The following is a 16523-nucleotide window of genomic DNA, read 5'->3' on the forward strand; positions in this document are numbered from 1 at the left end:
TCAGCAGAATAGCTCTGTAATCCCCTCACAGTGTTCTAAAGCTTGACCCACAGAGAGTGCCTTAAGCCACCTGAATCCAAACATACTAGTGGAAGAAGGGAGAAACTAATAATAATTTCACAAACTTCTAAAAATAGCTTTTCCATAGATCATGTCATGACTGAAAAACCCAACATGTTACTCAGGCCTGTACGCCAGGAGCTGCCCGTGATGTAAGACTCAGGCTATTAGAGTGGCCATCACAAGCCATTAACAGAAACATGACCGCAAGCACGAAGTCGGTGTATTACATGCACATATTAAATCAGCGGGAGCTGCAAAATATCATCACTGAATCAGGCCCATTTTACACAAATAGCCATTACTATGCATTATTTGTTCATAATAAGAGAGAGTTCATTCCTGCCAGTGTTCCAGTGGACAAGGAAAGTGGCACAATATTAATTAATTCATTAAGTAATCATGAATATTGAATTTGCAAAGGAAACGTATTGCAACATTGACAGAAATCATTTCATCTTTCAACATGTCTGATTATTAATAGCCCCACAGTAGGTATAAATGAAGTCGTGACCTGTGGACTTTACAACAGACCTGCTGGAAGTCTGGGGTGTTAGAGGAAAGATCCTTCTACAGGAGCAGAATTCTGAGCTGGAAGGATTTCATATTTTCCTCTTATATCATTTAATCCTTTACCTTTGGACCAGAATTAATAAGTAACAGAAAAGCAAACCACTAAATGAAAAGAAATGAACTTCATGCATTAAAATAACATTATGGCCACTCAGACGACATTAGCCTAGAATGAGCAATGGATCACACAGAGTCTTCCCTGGGATGAATATATAGGCTGGGCCATTTTTGTGCATTTCTCATTACAGTAGCCTGCTTGCTTGTCTACTCGGGTTTTTGGCTGGAGGGAGAACATCTATTTTAAACAGGTTTTCCAACTGTGACTGTAAACATTAGAAACAGGCTTGACGCTTGGAGCTGTCTTAGCCCTCACGATGCAAATAGGGAAGGCTTTGAACATTGCCTGCTCCTGTTCCTCTGGAGCAATGATCAGATCACACAGGCACCGGCTGCATTGCATTTCTACTTCCCAGAAGAAACCTTTGGCAAATCCCTTTGTCCCTGTTCAAGTTCTCCTTTCAGGGCTGGAAAAGTCAATCTTCCTCGGGGTTTCTTTACCAGCCCCTTTCGGGAGGAAGGATGGTCTTGTGATAAGACACTGGGCCGGTCTCTGGGAGAGCTGGGTTCGATGGGCTCCATTAATGGTTATGATTAGCATTCATTCGTATGATCGTATTGCCTAGGAGCCCGTCATGGAACAGGACTCCATGATGCTAGGCGCTGAACAGGCAAAGAACACAAAGACAGGCTCTGCCCCAAAGAGCTTACAACCAAAATATAAGGCAGGAGACAAAAGGTGGATACCGACAGATGGGGAAGCACAGGGAAACAATGAGACAATGTTGATCAGCATGACGGACAGCTACCTAACCGTGGTAAATCATATAGAATCATAGAACTGGAAGGGACCTTGGGAGGTCATCTAGTCCAGTCCCCTGCACTCAAGGCAGGACTAAGTATTATCTAGACCATCGCTGACAGGTGTTTGTCCAACCTGCTCTTAAAAATCCCCCATGATGGAGATTCCACCACCTCCCTAGGCAATTTATTCCAGTGTTTAACCACTCTGGCAGGGAGGAAGTTTTTCCTAATGTCCAACCTAAACCACCCTTGCTGCAATTTAAGCCCATTGCTTCTTGTCCTATCCTCTGAATTTAAGAAGAACAATTTTTCTCCCTCCTCCTTGTAACAACCTTTTATGTACTTGGAAACTGTTCTCATGTCCCCTCTCAGTCTTCTCTTCTCTAGACTAAACAAACCCAATTTTTTCAGTCTTCGCTCGTAGGTCATGTTTTCTAGACCTTTAATCATTTTTGTTGCTCATCTCTGGACTTTCTCCAATTTGTCCACATCTTTCCTGAAATACTCCAGTTGAGGCCTAATCAGCGCGGACTAGAGCGGAAGAATTACTTCTTGTGTCTTGCTTACAATACTCCTGCTAATACATCCCAGAATGATGTTTGCTTTTTTTGCAACAGCGTTACACTGTTGACTCATATTTAGCTTGTGATCCACTATGACCCCCAGATCCCTTTCTGCAGTACGCCTTCCTAGGCAGTCATTGCCCAGTTTGTATGTGTGCAACTGATTGTTCCTTCCTAAGTGGAGTACTTTGCATTTGTCCTTATTGAATTTCATAGAAATAGAAATAGAGCTGAAAAATTTTCAGGGGAACAGTTTTCTGTCAGAAAATGGAATTTTTGATGGGAAAAGGTCAAAATGAATCATTCCAGCTTTCCCGGTTCGATAACGTTGAAATTTTTTGTATATAAAGTCAAAACATTTCATTTCTCATTTTGGTTAGACTTTTAAATTATATCCCAATATTAAGATGACAGGATATTTACGTATACTATATTTAATATTAGAATGATTCAGCATGATTTGCCACTATTAAAAAAAGGTCCAAATTGGCTTTTTTTTTTTTTTAACTTTCATTCCACAGGAAATGTCAGCTTTTCACTCCAACTCGGAACAAAAACAGATTCTGAAATGTCGGCATTTCCTGCCGAATGGAATTTCCATTTTCCAGCCAGCTCTAGTTGTTAAATTATTGGTTCTTTTGTGACCCAGGGCAAGTCATTTAATCTCTCTGCATCACAGTGCCTCACCTGTAAAATGGGAATAATAACACTTACTTTCTCCCCTCCTTTCTCTGCCATGTCTATTTAGATTGTAAACGCTTCAGGGCAGGAGCTATCGCTTATACGGTGTATGTACAATTGGACCGGGACTTTGGACAGGGCTGTAGGCACTACTGCAGTGTTGGTAAATAATAACCACCAACAACCATGGTGCTGTGGAAAGGCTGCACCAACTCTTATAGCTCAGGGGCAGAGTTCTCAAGAACAGTGGAGGCTAGTGGAAAGGAAGTGGGAGACTAAAGCACTAGACGCTAATCCTGCTCTGAAACCGACTTCCTGTGTGACCTTGAGCAAATCACTTAACGTCACCAGGCCAAGCTTGGTGACACATGTGCATGCCCACTGAAGTCAGTTGGGGTTGAGCATGCGTAACTCAGAGCGGGAAGCTGGTTTTCAGTTTCTGCCCCCCTAAAAGGGGGGTGATGGTACTCATCTACCACAAAGGGCAGGCTGTGAGGATTAGATGTGGGCCCCTTTTCTGCCTTCAGTTATAGCCATGTAACCCTGGTGAATTGAAGTGGGTTACACAGGTGACAGCGTAAGCACCCGTTGTATGTAAAGCTCCACCTACAGCCTATGCTTCAGGCCGATGACTCATGGCTCGGGTGAAGTGGGATTAGGGGGTACCCTCACATTGCTGAATCCAGTCTGAAGGCCAGTGTCTCACACTATAAGACAATAAGGAAAGAGGGCAGGGCTTAATCATCTCCATATCCCCAAAGGGAAAATCAAGTATTCATTCACAAGGCCCTTGCACGTACCCGGCCCCAAGGAAGCAACTTTGCTTGCCTCTTGGAGAAGAGCTAACCTACAGATGTTTAACATCTGTGGGGCTGGCAGTGGATGCTGAAGGGAGCTGTGCCAGGTGAGGAGGGAGGGTTTTGGTTGCTCAGAAGTGGGATCAGCTGGTGGCTTTTGGGGGGAGTTTGCTCCAGCCTCCTGCTGCAGTGTGAACTGTTCTTAATGTGACCCGCCCCTCCCCACTTGGAGTGTTTGGGTGGTAGTTGGCAATTCTGATGACATTTGACAAAAGTAAAAAAAAGTCAAACGTCTCAGCTGCTCCCAAACAAACACAAACAAAAAAGTCACTGACACATGGGTCGTCTAACTCATACCAGGAGGAAGGAGTTTCCCTAAGAATAGAATTTTCAACTGAAAAAAAAAAAAAAATCTAAACGGGACGTTTTTTCTGCCCAGTCATGATTCTTCATGACACCATGTGATCACACGACGCCAAAAATGCATGTTGTGACACCAGGTTGCGAGATGGCGACATTTTCCCCAGCCTGAAATAGTTTACAGGCCAGCTAAACAGTGCCATGAATGGCACATGAAGAATGAGGAACTGCCCTGGTACATTTCAGACACACGCTTGCAAAATTCAGGGTAACGGCCGCTTTCACATTTCGGCATTATGTTTTGCAGGGTAAATTAAACAATTCACTGCCTCTCCCGCTATCTAATCGTAACATCTCTCTAGGTTTTTATACCATTACCATCACTATCAACGCCCAGTCCCTGCAAGGTTTCAAAGCGATTGGTTTAAGAACAATATTATGGGCCAAATTCAGCACCGATTTAAGCAGGTACAGTGAACAGGACTGTCAATAGTAGATGTACCAATTTACTCCAGGGTTGAATTTGATGTTACTAAACAGCTTCAGACTATGGATTTTTCAGTTTTCTGCCTCCCGTGGGTTGCTAGCTGCTGTGGATATTCAAAGTTCTGCACAAGAGCTGCAGTTTACCGACGTTTGGGCTCTCTCTAAATAAAGAGCTTGCAAAGAAAAAAACAAAAAAGGAAATTCCACAGGAAGTTCAAATATTTTATTACTTCCTGTTTGAACAAGCATGTCAACACTTGGCACTTGAAGTGCAATTTGTTTAGAACTTCAGGTGTCAGCTTAAGAAATGTTATTTCCAGATCTAACCCACAACAAATTTTAGCGCAGTAATAAAAGTAATAAATGAAAAAGAAAACAACCTCAGCATTTCAGAGTAACTCTTTCCCGTTGCAAACAGCACATGATCTGGCATGCTGAGGGAGGGTACATGCTGTAAAAGCTCCCATCACGTTCGTTGAATGGCCTCTTTTTCAAAACCCACCCCATCACATTTCCCGCACACACTTTTGCACACAGGACTGATTGGTGGGGAAAACTGCAGGAGCAAACGAGAGATTTGCCCAATCCAACTTCCTGGCTGCATCTCATTAGATCAGTTACTACATTCTCTTGTTATTTGTGCCTGCCATTTGTGCAAAATTAGGGACCAGATAAAGGTCCCTCTGAAAATGAGAGCCTTGATGACTTGAATACATCGCCCTGACTCTTTTGTTCTTACGGGATTTAAACAGGTAAAGAGCAGATGAAGATACGTCCGTTGCAACATTCACCCCGCAAGCCAGATTTCAACTTCCAGCCCAACCCGCAGCTCCCGGGTTTTGGTCTAACCTAATGTAGATATAGGAGCATATAGAAAAGGAGGACTTGTGGCACCTTAGAGACTAACCAATTTATTTGAGCACAAGCTTTCGTGAGCTACAGCTCACTTCATCGGATGCTGTAGCTCACAAAAGCTTATGCTCAAATAAATTGGTTAGTCTCTAAAGTGCCACAAGTACTCCTTTTCTTTTTGCAAATACAGACTAACACGGCTGCTACTCTGAAACCTGTCATAGGAGCATATGTACATATTAGAGCTGGCTGAAACACGGAATTTCAGTTCTGCTGGAAATTCTGACATTTCAAAACGTGTTTACATTCCAAATTGGAACAAAAACACTTTCACAATTTTCCATGAAATCCCCTGGATGCAGATTCCTCTCCTTAAAATGCAGGGATGTTCTGATCTGGGGTTGGGATCTGACCACATCTCTAGTTAAAAGAGATGCTTGAGGATACAGGTGCAGAGACCAGGACAAAGCTCAATGTTCAAAAGACATGGGGGTTGGGGATGAAGAAAAATCAAAACCTCAGTCCCAGCCTATATGCGTGGCCTCAGAGGTACTCCACACCCATTCCTGCAGGCTGGTGATGATGTTGTATACAGGGGCTGGGGTGTATTTCTGGTTGAAAACCCTACAAAAACATCTGCATGTGGACCTCTCTCCATCTCAGAAGATGATACAAATGGCTGATTCTTTTAGTGCTAAAGATGGCTTTCTTTCCATACCCAGCTGGCCCAATGGCCTTCCCAGCCCTGTAACCCCGCTTCCACCACTGGCTGACGCCTGGTGCTGCAAAAGACAAAGACAAAGCTTTCTGCCAACTGTATAATGCTGGAGATGGGGCGGGTGTGGGGAGACCATTGCTACCCTTGCAGTGATCAGCTAATGGCCAGAAACAGGGGATTAATAAGAAGAAGAATACTAAGCTCTAATCAATACATCTCAAACTGCTTCACAAAAGAGGTCAATATCATTATCCTCATTCTATAGGGGGGAAACTGAGGCATAAAGAGGTGAAGTGACTTGCCCAAGGTCACCCAGCATCAAAACCAGGAATAGAACTCGGGTCTTCTGAGTCCCCAACCATGATTCTACTCACTAGACACGACCTCCCATAGAGGAGGAGCATGACAACAAGTCATCAGTTTTACAGCAAAGTAACTGCAATGTACGCACACAAACAAACCAAGGAGAGAGGTTGCTTCTGGCTGAAGCCCACAGTAACCCAGCCGGTTAGGAAATCTTAGCCCACACACCACAAAGTTACCTTCAGACCATTAAGAATCTTTAATGTAAATTCTCCATATTGAAATTCAAAGGAAGAGTGGAAATGATTCAGTTTGATTGTTGGCAAGTGCTGATTATTGGAGAAGTCAATCAAAGAAAACCAAATTGTAAAAATATGAACTATGAAAGCTTTTGTTAGAGAGGGAACGTGGTACAGGGAATGGCTTGTCAGAAGACCTAGGTTCTGAACCTGACGATGACCTTATCCAAACTCCTCTCCCACCTTTTGTCTATTTATATTACAAATTGTTCAGGCCGGGGCTGTTTCTTACTATGTATATGTACATCGCCAGACACAACAGGGCCCCAACTTCAGCTCGAGCACTACTGTAATAGGAAAAAACCCCATTGTTGCTTAAAAAAATTGCATCCCCTGGCCTCTGACCATTTCAAACAATAACTACCACATCAAGCCAGCCCCAACATTCAAAACCTCTGTGCTCTTGTCCAAAATTTTTTAAAAACACCACCAACGCCCCCGCCCACACACATACAAAAATTAAACCAAGTCAAACCATTTCACACAGAGCCCTGATGCTTGTTACGCTCTGATCCTGGTCTGGCATTAAGAGGAACATATGGCCACAGCATCAACAGAAAATATTTTCTAAAGCATATTTAGAAGGATCAAAATGTTCCCCTTTAATCTTGACACTGACAGCTCTACAGCCAAAGAGAACAAATTCTGCCTTATAGTCCAGGAGGGTAGCACTGTGTAATCCTCAATAAAGGAATGTAAGGTCTGGGCAAAGCATTCCAGTTCATTGCCAGGCAGAAAGCAGAAAGACGGCAACTGGGAGCTAAGGAGCGGAAGAAAGGGCTTGATCTGCAAATACGAGAAGTGATGCAAAGTAAATGGTGGGGAGGGGGTTATGCTCCTATATAGCGTTATTCAGCCAGAGACAACCCGTGGGGGAGGGGGAGGGCAGAGTGAGGGCAGTGGCTTCAGCAGATATTACTAAGCATGCTCAGTCCGTGTGAGCATGCTCAGTACAAGCCAACTAACAAATCGGGGGTGGGGAAGCACATGACACCCCCAAACACACACACACACGCATCACCTCTGCACACACGGTTCATGACTGGGGCTCCTTGGTGCTACTGCAGTACAAATAAATAATAATGCTGGAAGAATTCTTCCAACTGATTAACGCAGAGGACTTTCCTGGCGCTCCTAAATCCAGCGGAGCAGCCATGCAAATCTGGGAAGGCCCAAACCAGCTCGGTTCAAGTCACATGGGGCAGGCAAATTTGAGATGCCCTCAACTCAGCTCTGTCCAGAATTTACATTTGATCAAAACAAAACCTAAAAGCAACAAAGGTGGTTCCATGACTGAGCAGTGCGGAGAGTTTGAAACAAACGGACAGCACATGCCAACCAAACGCTGCAGTGCTGGGAACCTGAAAGTGAAACTGACTGGGAACGAAAGAGGGCAACTGGCTTCAGTGCTTTGCATGACTCTGATGGAGAGAAATGCATAGAGAAAATGAACCATGAAAAGGAAACGGGACTTATAAAGCCCTTTCTGTTTTAATAATCTCAGAAAAACACGTAAAGAAATGGACTTGCTTAGGGTCCGACTACTAAGTGGCGGTGGGCACCATTGACTTCAATGAGACTGGCAGATGCTCTGCACTGCTCAGGATTTGAGCCAGTGGTTATTTTTTAAGCCGACAGCATTTGCCTGCATCCCGATGGCTATCAGGGACGGAGCAGTAAAACCATATCCCACCAATCAGATTCATAGTGCTACTTGAGTAAGCACACAGGGTTGTACACAGGCAGCTTTCAACACACATATTCAGTGTGTGCTTACAGCATTCACCATCCCAAAGAAACCCTGCACATGCTGCAAATCATCCTCTCTTACGAGCGCTCTCATGACATGCCAGCACTGGCAGGCACTTTAACCAATAAAAAGGCCAGCACTTTGTGCCAACCTGCACCGTAACCACCTGACTGGGCTGTGCACTGGCAAGGAAGCATCTTTCACACACATATACGCGGTAATGTCAGCCTGGTCCACACACACACTCCTACTCACCCACTTCCAAATAAAATACATAACTTACTTCTTGGCTCCCGGGGTCCATCCACAGTCACTTTAATGGCTCGGTGATAGGTAGCGACTTGTGTGGGGTTTGTGAACACTGTGATCGTCAATGTAAAGCTTTTTCCTAAAGGGGGAGAGAGAAAAAGAGGAGAGGCAATGCACCTGGGTTGATTTCTTCAGTAAGCAGAGTGCGTTCTTAGGCCTGGAAAGCCTAGGCCCGGATTTCAGAAATGATCATGAAGCCGCAAATGCTGCTGTACAAATGAAACTAAGGGATTCATATATTTAAATTTGCGAGGCTCCCTTTGTTGCTGGCAGGTGCTAAGAAATTGGCCCTGGTCCCACTGGAGTCAATGGCAAACCTCCCACTGAGAGACCTGGGCCCATTTCAGAATCAAAGCCAGAGCCCTCTTTGGTGCATTATAACATTGTACATTATTTTCCCCCTCTACCTAGAACAGCTTCCTTCTTCCCATGTGCCAGGGCATTTCCTCCTCCCCATGCATATGTAATCCTCGAAACCCAATGCTGTCAGCTCACTTCCCGTCATTACTCGCAGACCTGGAGCTCTCGACTCCCCAGTGGCTGGGCACCGAGGGCCCAACTGTGCAACCATTGTTCGTGCCACCGGTCCCAGAAAGAGCTCAGGGCATGAGCAAACTTCTCAGCATGAGTCAGGGTTCCAGAATTGGGCCCATAAAAATAAAGTATTTTTCAAATACTAGATACATACATTTGGATGATAAGGATAGATAGATAGATAGATAGATAGATAGATAGTAAAGACCTGATTGTGCAAACACTTACTACCAAGAGTAGTACTTACTACCATGTGTAATTCTATTAACTTCATTGGCACTGCACCCAGTAGTCAATATTTGCATGATGAAGCCCTGATTCTTTTTTAATTTACTGTCACGAACGTCCTTCTCTGAGCAGACCTCTCTTGCCTCTTGTTTTCTGTTCTTCCCCACCCTCCCTCCCTTCTTTGTTCTGTTGTCGTTCTTCGCCTCATTATCTGGAGACAGGGGCCGAAAGAGCTGAACCTTGCATCTGAATGGCCCCGAACTTTGGGAGCAAAGATAAGAAGGAAACAGGATCCAGACCAATGCCCCTTGCTTTCAGTTTTGCAAAACCAAAAGCAGACCAATGAGGCTTTGAGGCTCTGAAGATCTGCCTTATTCAGACTGTGGGCTTGTACTCATTTGCTTACTTGTCTGTACAGCACTAAGCTGTACTGGGGTGAGGGACCTAGATCAAGAGACAAGCTGACAGAAAAATGATTTAAAATACCAGTCTTAGGGATGAGGGGTTAAATTACATTTTTCAAGTTAATAGCGTTTATTTTTAGATAGGGACAATGTGAAACGGCCCGAGGAGCGTCTGTGTCTTTGTTAATAATGCAGTAGCAATATTTCGCACTGATATAGACACACTTTGTTTCACCCAGAGCTCTGAAAGAACTTTGCCAAGGGGGGCGCTATCCTTATCCTTGTTTTGCCGAGGGGGAAACAGAGACACAGAGAAGCTAAATGACTTGGCCAAGGTCACGGGGTGACTCATCAACAGCAGAGCCAGGAATGGAAATGAGGTCTCCAAACTCCTCCCCCATCATTCCAACCACTAGACAATACTCTTCTCTACAACCAAGAATACAACCCAAGGGACAGATCCTCAGCGGGTGGGAACTGCCATAGCTGACACCAGCTGAAGATGTGTCTCCAAGAATCTTGCCTCCCGACTGCCTTCTCTGACTGCTAGACTATATTCTCTCAGAGCTTGGAAGAGAAAACCAGGAGTCCTGATTCCAGGCCCTACGCCCTAACCATTAGATCACAGCTGCCCTTCTGGATTGGACTATGCTCAGCACCAGTGTTGGCTCATTGATATTATCACCAGACTCACTGTCTAGCATGAATGCAGGATTTAACAAAACCATTCTTATAATGGACACTACTCTTGCCAGCTCTCTGGACTGCTTGTGTTATGAGTTTGTAGCTGTTTCACCTTGACTACCAGCCACAAAGCATTTTTGCTACCATATATCTCGTCTGGACAAATCCCATTTTACTGCCCTTAGGTCCTTGTGCATTCATTACACACACACACCCACACTCACGTTTTCACTGGTTGTCATTAACTATAGCTGAGCAAACACTGTACAGAAAAAAAATCATTCCAATATCATTTTTTAGATGTCTACAATCATTTTAAAGGGATGCCCTATCCAAAAACTTTATGCACCCCGGACACCAGTGACAAAAACAAACATTACAATTAAATAATTTATTCATCTAAAATCAAATAGAAATTTAAAAAGATGGAGTCTCTCCCCGTGGGTTAACGTTCCAACATCTGTTCTACTGAAAATATTTCCTTGCAGGATAATGGAAAATGGCTAATTTTAAATGGATACTAGAGAATATTCATGTAAAGGGTGACATTCACCTTGATGCAGAGAGCCAGCACAGAGTTTAAGATCTCAGATTAGGACTTAAATGGAGCAAATACCTTGTAGTGGCTTTCTGGATAGAGGTGAATTTTCCCCAAAGTAAATTTCAGTATCAAATGCAAAGTATTTGCACTCACATCCTATGTTTAAGAGTTCCATTTATGCAGGCTAGGAAACACAAATAACGTGACGTGACCTTTGCATCCAATCAGAACTAGCCAACACAGTGAGAACATCCCATAGCAAAATATTCTCAGTGAAACAATTTACAGATCAGGAATTATTAGCAGAATTTATTCATAGAGCAAGTTCAAATATAGGCAATACGATTAGAGACAATTTCTGTCTGTTTGCGTGCAATTCGCAAACAGAACAGGAGGAAAAAGTCTTCCAGTACATTATTTGTTACGAAGCTTAGCACAAATACATGAAAAATAACGTTCAGATTATCAGTCTGGTCTAATGCATAGCCTGGACATTTAGGAGATTTAAACCCTGGGTTCTATTCCCTGCTCTGCCTATTTTACGCAAATTACTTGACTTCTCTGAATTTCAGTTTCACTCTCTGTAACACAGGGTTCATAATAACACTTTCCTCCCTCACTGGGGGCATTGTCTTCAGTGGGAGCAACCTGTATTCTTCTTATAACAATATGTGATGCTTAGTGTTTCTAAAGCACAGTAGCAATCCTCAGATTAATTGCATTATACAGTGCAAATTATTATTATTATTATTATTACTCAGCATCAATGTACTCATTGCCATCCTTCTTTGGTGACAGACTAGAACAAGTACAACTTGAGTAATTTCAACCCATCTCCCTCCCCAAACACACCATTATGCACATCAATCATTCTAGGCAGTCTGACTGCATAAGAAAGCCTCAGTTCAAGTCCCAAGCTTCCTATTTTGGGCAAATTGCTAATTATGGGCCAGATTCCAAACGCTCTTACTCACATTGAATAGTACCTTACTCCATAAGGAGTTCTACTGATTTCAATGGGGCCGCTCCCAGAGCAAGATAATGTTCAATGGGTCTTTGTGCAAGTCATTCAATCTCTCTGTACCTCTGTTCTCCATCTGTAAAATGGGGCTAAGAATATTTTTCTCCCCCCCGCCCACTCTTTGTCTCGTCTATGACTGTAAACTCTTTGGGGCAGGGACTTTTTCTTGCTATGTGTTTGTGCAGCTCATGGAATAATGGGGCACCGATCTCAGTTGGTGCCTATCAGTGTTACCTTAATAACAATAATAATATACCAGAATCTAGTATGATGAGATCTTGGAGTAGATTCTAATCGGGTTTTACACATACAATTTATGCATCTATATATAGCTGATATGGAAATATATATGAATCAGAGGCCCAAATTCGGCTCATGTACAACACTCCAGATTTCTATTGGTGTAGACAAGTGCAGAATCTGGCCCTCTTAGAGATTTAAAAGCTCAAAAAGGAGGAAGCAATGTGTGACAGAGAAAGCAGAAACCTGACGGAAATCATTTCTATCACTAATTTTTTAAAAAAGATATTTGGCCAAATTCTGCTTTCAGCCTCGCTATTCAGGAAAGCGCTTAAGCATGGTGCTCAATTTTAGCCGCATGTTTAAAGTTAAGCATGTACGTAGGTACTTTCACATACCTACAGATAAGTGATGTATAGATAAATTGGAAAACAGACACACATTCCAGTGCAGATTCCAAGTAACTCCATTGAGCTCAGCTGAGTTATTTTAGATCGAAGAGAGAAGAATTTGGACCATTGGGCCCAGGTTGTGCATTCTTGCCCCCCAAACTCCTATTGACTTCCTTGCTGCTCAAGGAAAGCAGGATTGTCCCCATTATTCAGCACAAGATGAATATGTTAGGGTCCAGTCTTGACATAGGCCTAAGTCATAAGTGCACATGGGGCCTGATCCAAAGCCCATTGAAGCCAGTGGGTGTCTTTCCACTGATTTTCATGGGCTTTGATCACGTCCATGATTTGGGAGACAGACTGTACACCTAAGTGATTTCAAGAGACAGTGAACTCCTGATGTTTCCGAGCATGAACATGGGGACCCAGGGGAGGAAAGTTAATAATGAATTCAAGAGTCAGGCTGAGATTGGGTTAGATTCATAGGGCAAGAAGGATTCTCCAGTCTGACCTCATGCACATCCCAGGCCACAGAACCTCACCCACTCGCTCCTGTAATAGGCCCCTAACCTCTGGCTGAGCTACTGAAGTCCTCAAACCTTTATTTTAAAAACTTCAAGTTACAGAGAATCCACCATTTACTCATTTGGGTTGGAAATTTGTGCAAGAAAGATGGAAAAAAGAGAGTGCCTCAGAGAATAATTGACTACAGAAATGAAAGCTGTTTTCATAAAAGAAAAACATTTTCCATCCATCAACCTGCAACCAGTTAAGTGGAGAGTTTTAAAGAAAATCTGCAACTTGGAAAAGGAGCCAACAGGAAAACGGAAATGTCTGAAAGAATGTAAACTATTCAGGTTTCATAAAGAGTAACAAGTAAACAATTATTACATGCAAATAATTTTTAACATCAGTGGTTTTAATTAATGCCAAGAAGTCAAACTATCTTTGACATTTGTATGTATTCATTTGAAAAGTTAGAGAAAACACTGCCACTAAAATATTGGGTTTAACTTTTTGAGAAGAACGAACTGCTTAAATCTGCAGTGATGAAATTTTAAAATTTGATGTCAAATATGGCTGTTATGAATAATGCATGACAGTAAGGGATATAATACTTGCCTTCAAAAGTTGTCTGGCCTGCAGTATAGATAAGGGGATTCACAGTAGAACTGTAGATAGTGATATAGCACAATGTCATTTCATTGATGGTTGTTTTGAAAAGTTGGCTTGTACGTCTGCTGCATTATGATTCGTTTAAGGTTAAATTATCATGTCATAGCTTTTTAAGACCAGAAGGGATCATTAGATCATCTAGTTTCACCTTTTGTATATCACAGGCCATAGAATATCCCATTAGTCCTGCATTAAGACTAATAACATGCTGGACTAAAGTATATCTTCTATGCAGTCTTGCTCTGAAGACTTCCCTTCGTAGTTTGTTCCAATGGTAAATCACCCTCCCAGTTAAAAAGTTGTGCCTTATTTCTAATTTGAACTTGTCTTGCTTTAATGTCCTATAACTATTCAATTTAACAAATTAGTTTAGTCTCACACCTTTAGAATATGACACTATGTCAAGGTATATACTTCACTCTGGAATTTCTTCTCACAAAAGAGTTTCAAATCTTTTTTTGTTTAACTCGTCTCCTAATAAGTGTAGCATTTAACCTGGAAGGACCGTAAATGGATTATAATAGTCAATGATATATTTTACTCATAACTTCTTTTTCTCTGAGGGGTGAGGGTCGGGTAGGGGAATAGTATTAGTCACACTTCAATCTCTCCGTCTACAAACACTAGTAATAGTTATAAGCTTGTGCTGACGATGTCCAGTCACTGAAAATATTTACTTCCCTTCTTATAAATCCTGAACAGATGTAGTTTAAGTGACTGTTTAAAGTGGTACTGAAGAGACATTTGGACCTTTATGCTGCTATCCATTTAGGGATTAATCCAATGGGGATCTTTTCATAGATTTTAATGGGCTTTGCATCAGGCCTGCAGTCTGTAAAAACGGATACGTGTCTTTTTGTGCAATTTTAGTGTGAAAGGGTGAGAGACAAAAGAGAGCAGATTTAGGTTACAATAATCAACAGCTTTGTATGTTAAAAATAGATTATTTTCCCTCTTCACTTATGACGTTTGTGCATAAATGTAGGTAAAGCCCAAAAGAATAGCTGTAATGCAAGCCAGTGGAATCCAGCGTTTACTGACCCTAATAATAATTGAATGGGCCCAACTCTGATTCCATTGAAAGCAGTGGCAAAACCTCCATTGACTTCATCGGAAGCATGATCAAGTCCCGCATCACTCATTTCAAAAGCTGGCAATTGTGGTGCCTCTCATGAAATCACACACAGTTATCAATTATTTCCCCTCCCCCCCACGCTTTAGGAGGCCATTCCACAGCTACAGAGACATCTCCACGCTGATTTGCAGTTGCTTTAAAATCAAAGCATCGTACAGTTACGTCGGTGACAGTTACCTACCTCTGCCACTTCGCCCAACAAATCTCAGGTCATTAAACCTTGCCACTTGATTTTTCATGACTGCGGAGGCATTTCTGAGCTCTGCAGAATAATTCTCATCGTTTCCAGCCATGACCGTTACTACAGTCCCATCAGGTACATCTCCAAGGGCTACCACCTAGGGATCAGTGCAACAAGGTTATTTTATACTATTCATTATTCGTAATATTATTATTAAGCTGATCAAAGCAGGCTCATCATTCTGCCACCAAACATGAGGAATTGTCGTTCTGAGTAGAAAAAAGTACTGATATTTTTTTTTAAAAAAATTTAAACTGAAAAATATTTCTTTAAGAAAATTCAAAAGAATTCTAGTTCCTTTCCAAATTCTAGTTCCAAATAAATCTGGCAAATTATGTCCTGATAGCTGAATAATCCCCCTGTTTTCTTAATTGGCCTATTTGTATATTTTGAAATCCCTGGGTTGTTGGGTTTTTTTTTAAAGTCAAAGTCGAAATATTGTTAAAATGCGAACAATTTTCAGTGAAAATTTTGCCTATGTAAAAATGGTAGGATTTCTCTCGTAAGAGATCGATCTCTATATAATCCACCTGCACTGATCGCTCAGAGCACTACCCGAGAATAGAAGAGAATTACACATCAAGAATTTCATGGTATGTCACGCAGTTACAGACTCTAGGATTTCATCTTTAACTTCCACTTCAGAAGCTAAGCTCCCGATTATACACGCCACAACACACGCAGCTGTAACAGACAATTCCACAGAATCATTGCAAATATTGTCAAGATTTCATTCTTTAAAAGGGCCAGGTGCAGCTGTTATTCTAAACAGCTACGGAAGCCAACACAAACTATCCTCCTCAGTCCTACGACATACAGCCGGGCCTGTATTCGTTTCAAAATAATTGCTGAAGGGAGTCTTCCTGCCCCCACGCTAGTTTATATAAATACCTGTTTGTAAAAGGGTTCAAATAAACCGCTGGAGCTGAAGAATATTTTAAAAGCCATTGAATGTAGGGGCTGCAACATCCTGAAAGCCTCAAGCGAAGAGGGCTCACTTTTGCTGTTCTGCAAAGAGACAGTTTCCCTCTAACCACTTTGGATCGAAACCTACCAGGGTTCTCCTTTGATTTCAGCTGCGGGCGGGGAGTTGGATGTACCGCTCTTAAGCTTTAGAATTTTGGAAAACGGAGACTCTCAGAAATAAAGGAACTCGTATTTCCCCATCGACTTTCCAGATTTGTCCTTTAAGATCTCTTGTAGTGAGAGATCTCCCTACTCTTTAAGACCATCGGGGTTTTTTTAAGCAGGGATTTTTGTTTTCGTTTTCAGCCTTTTCTTGGTTTGAGAGGGGAGACAACATTCAAAAGTTATA

At 42.3% G+C, this 16523-nt stretch overlaps 1 protein-coding gene across 1 annotated transcript in view; it reads right to left on the reverse strand.

Annotated features, from left to right (window-relative positions):
- The window catches only part of RUNX3 (RUNX family transcription factor 3), a 57585-nt gene that overhangs the window by 39385 nt on the left and 1677 nt on the right, over nucleotides 1-16523 (reverse strand). Inside the window, exons 2-3 of the mRNA XM_074934287.1 lie at nucleotides 15149-15305; nucleotides 8587-8691 (exon numbers count right to left, since the gene is read on the reverse strand). Coding sequence (XP_074790388.1) covers nucleotides 8587-8691; nucleotides 15149-15305 — 262 coding nt within the window. The remainder of the gene's footprint in view (nucleotides 1-8586; nucleotides 8692-15148; nucleotides 15306-16523) is intronic.

This window comes from Natator depressus, chromosome 19, assembly GCF_965152275.1.
Source record: "Natator depressus isolate rNatDep1 chromosome 19, rNatDep2.hap1, whole genome shotgun sequence".
NCBI lineage: Eukaryota > Metazoa > Chordata > Testudines > Cheloniidae > Natator > Natator depressus.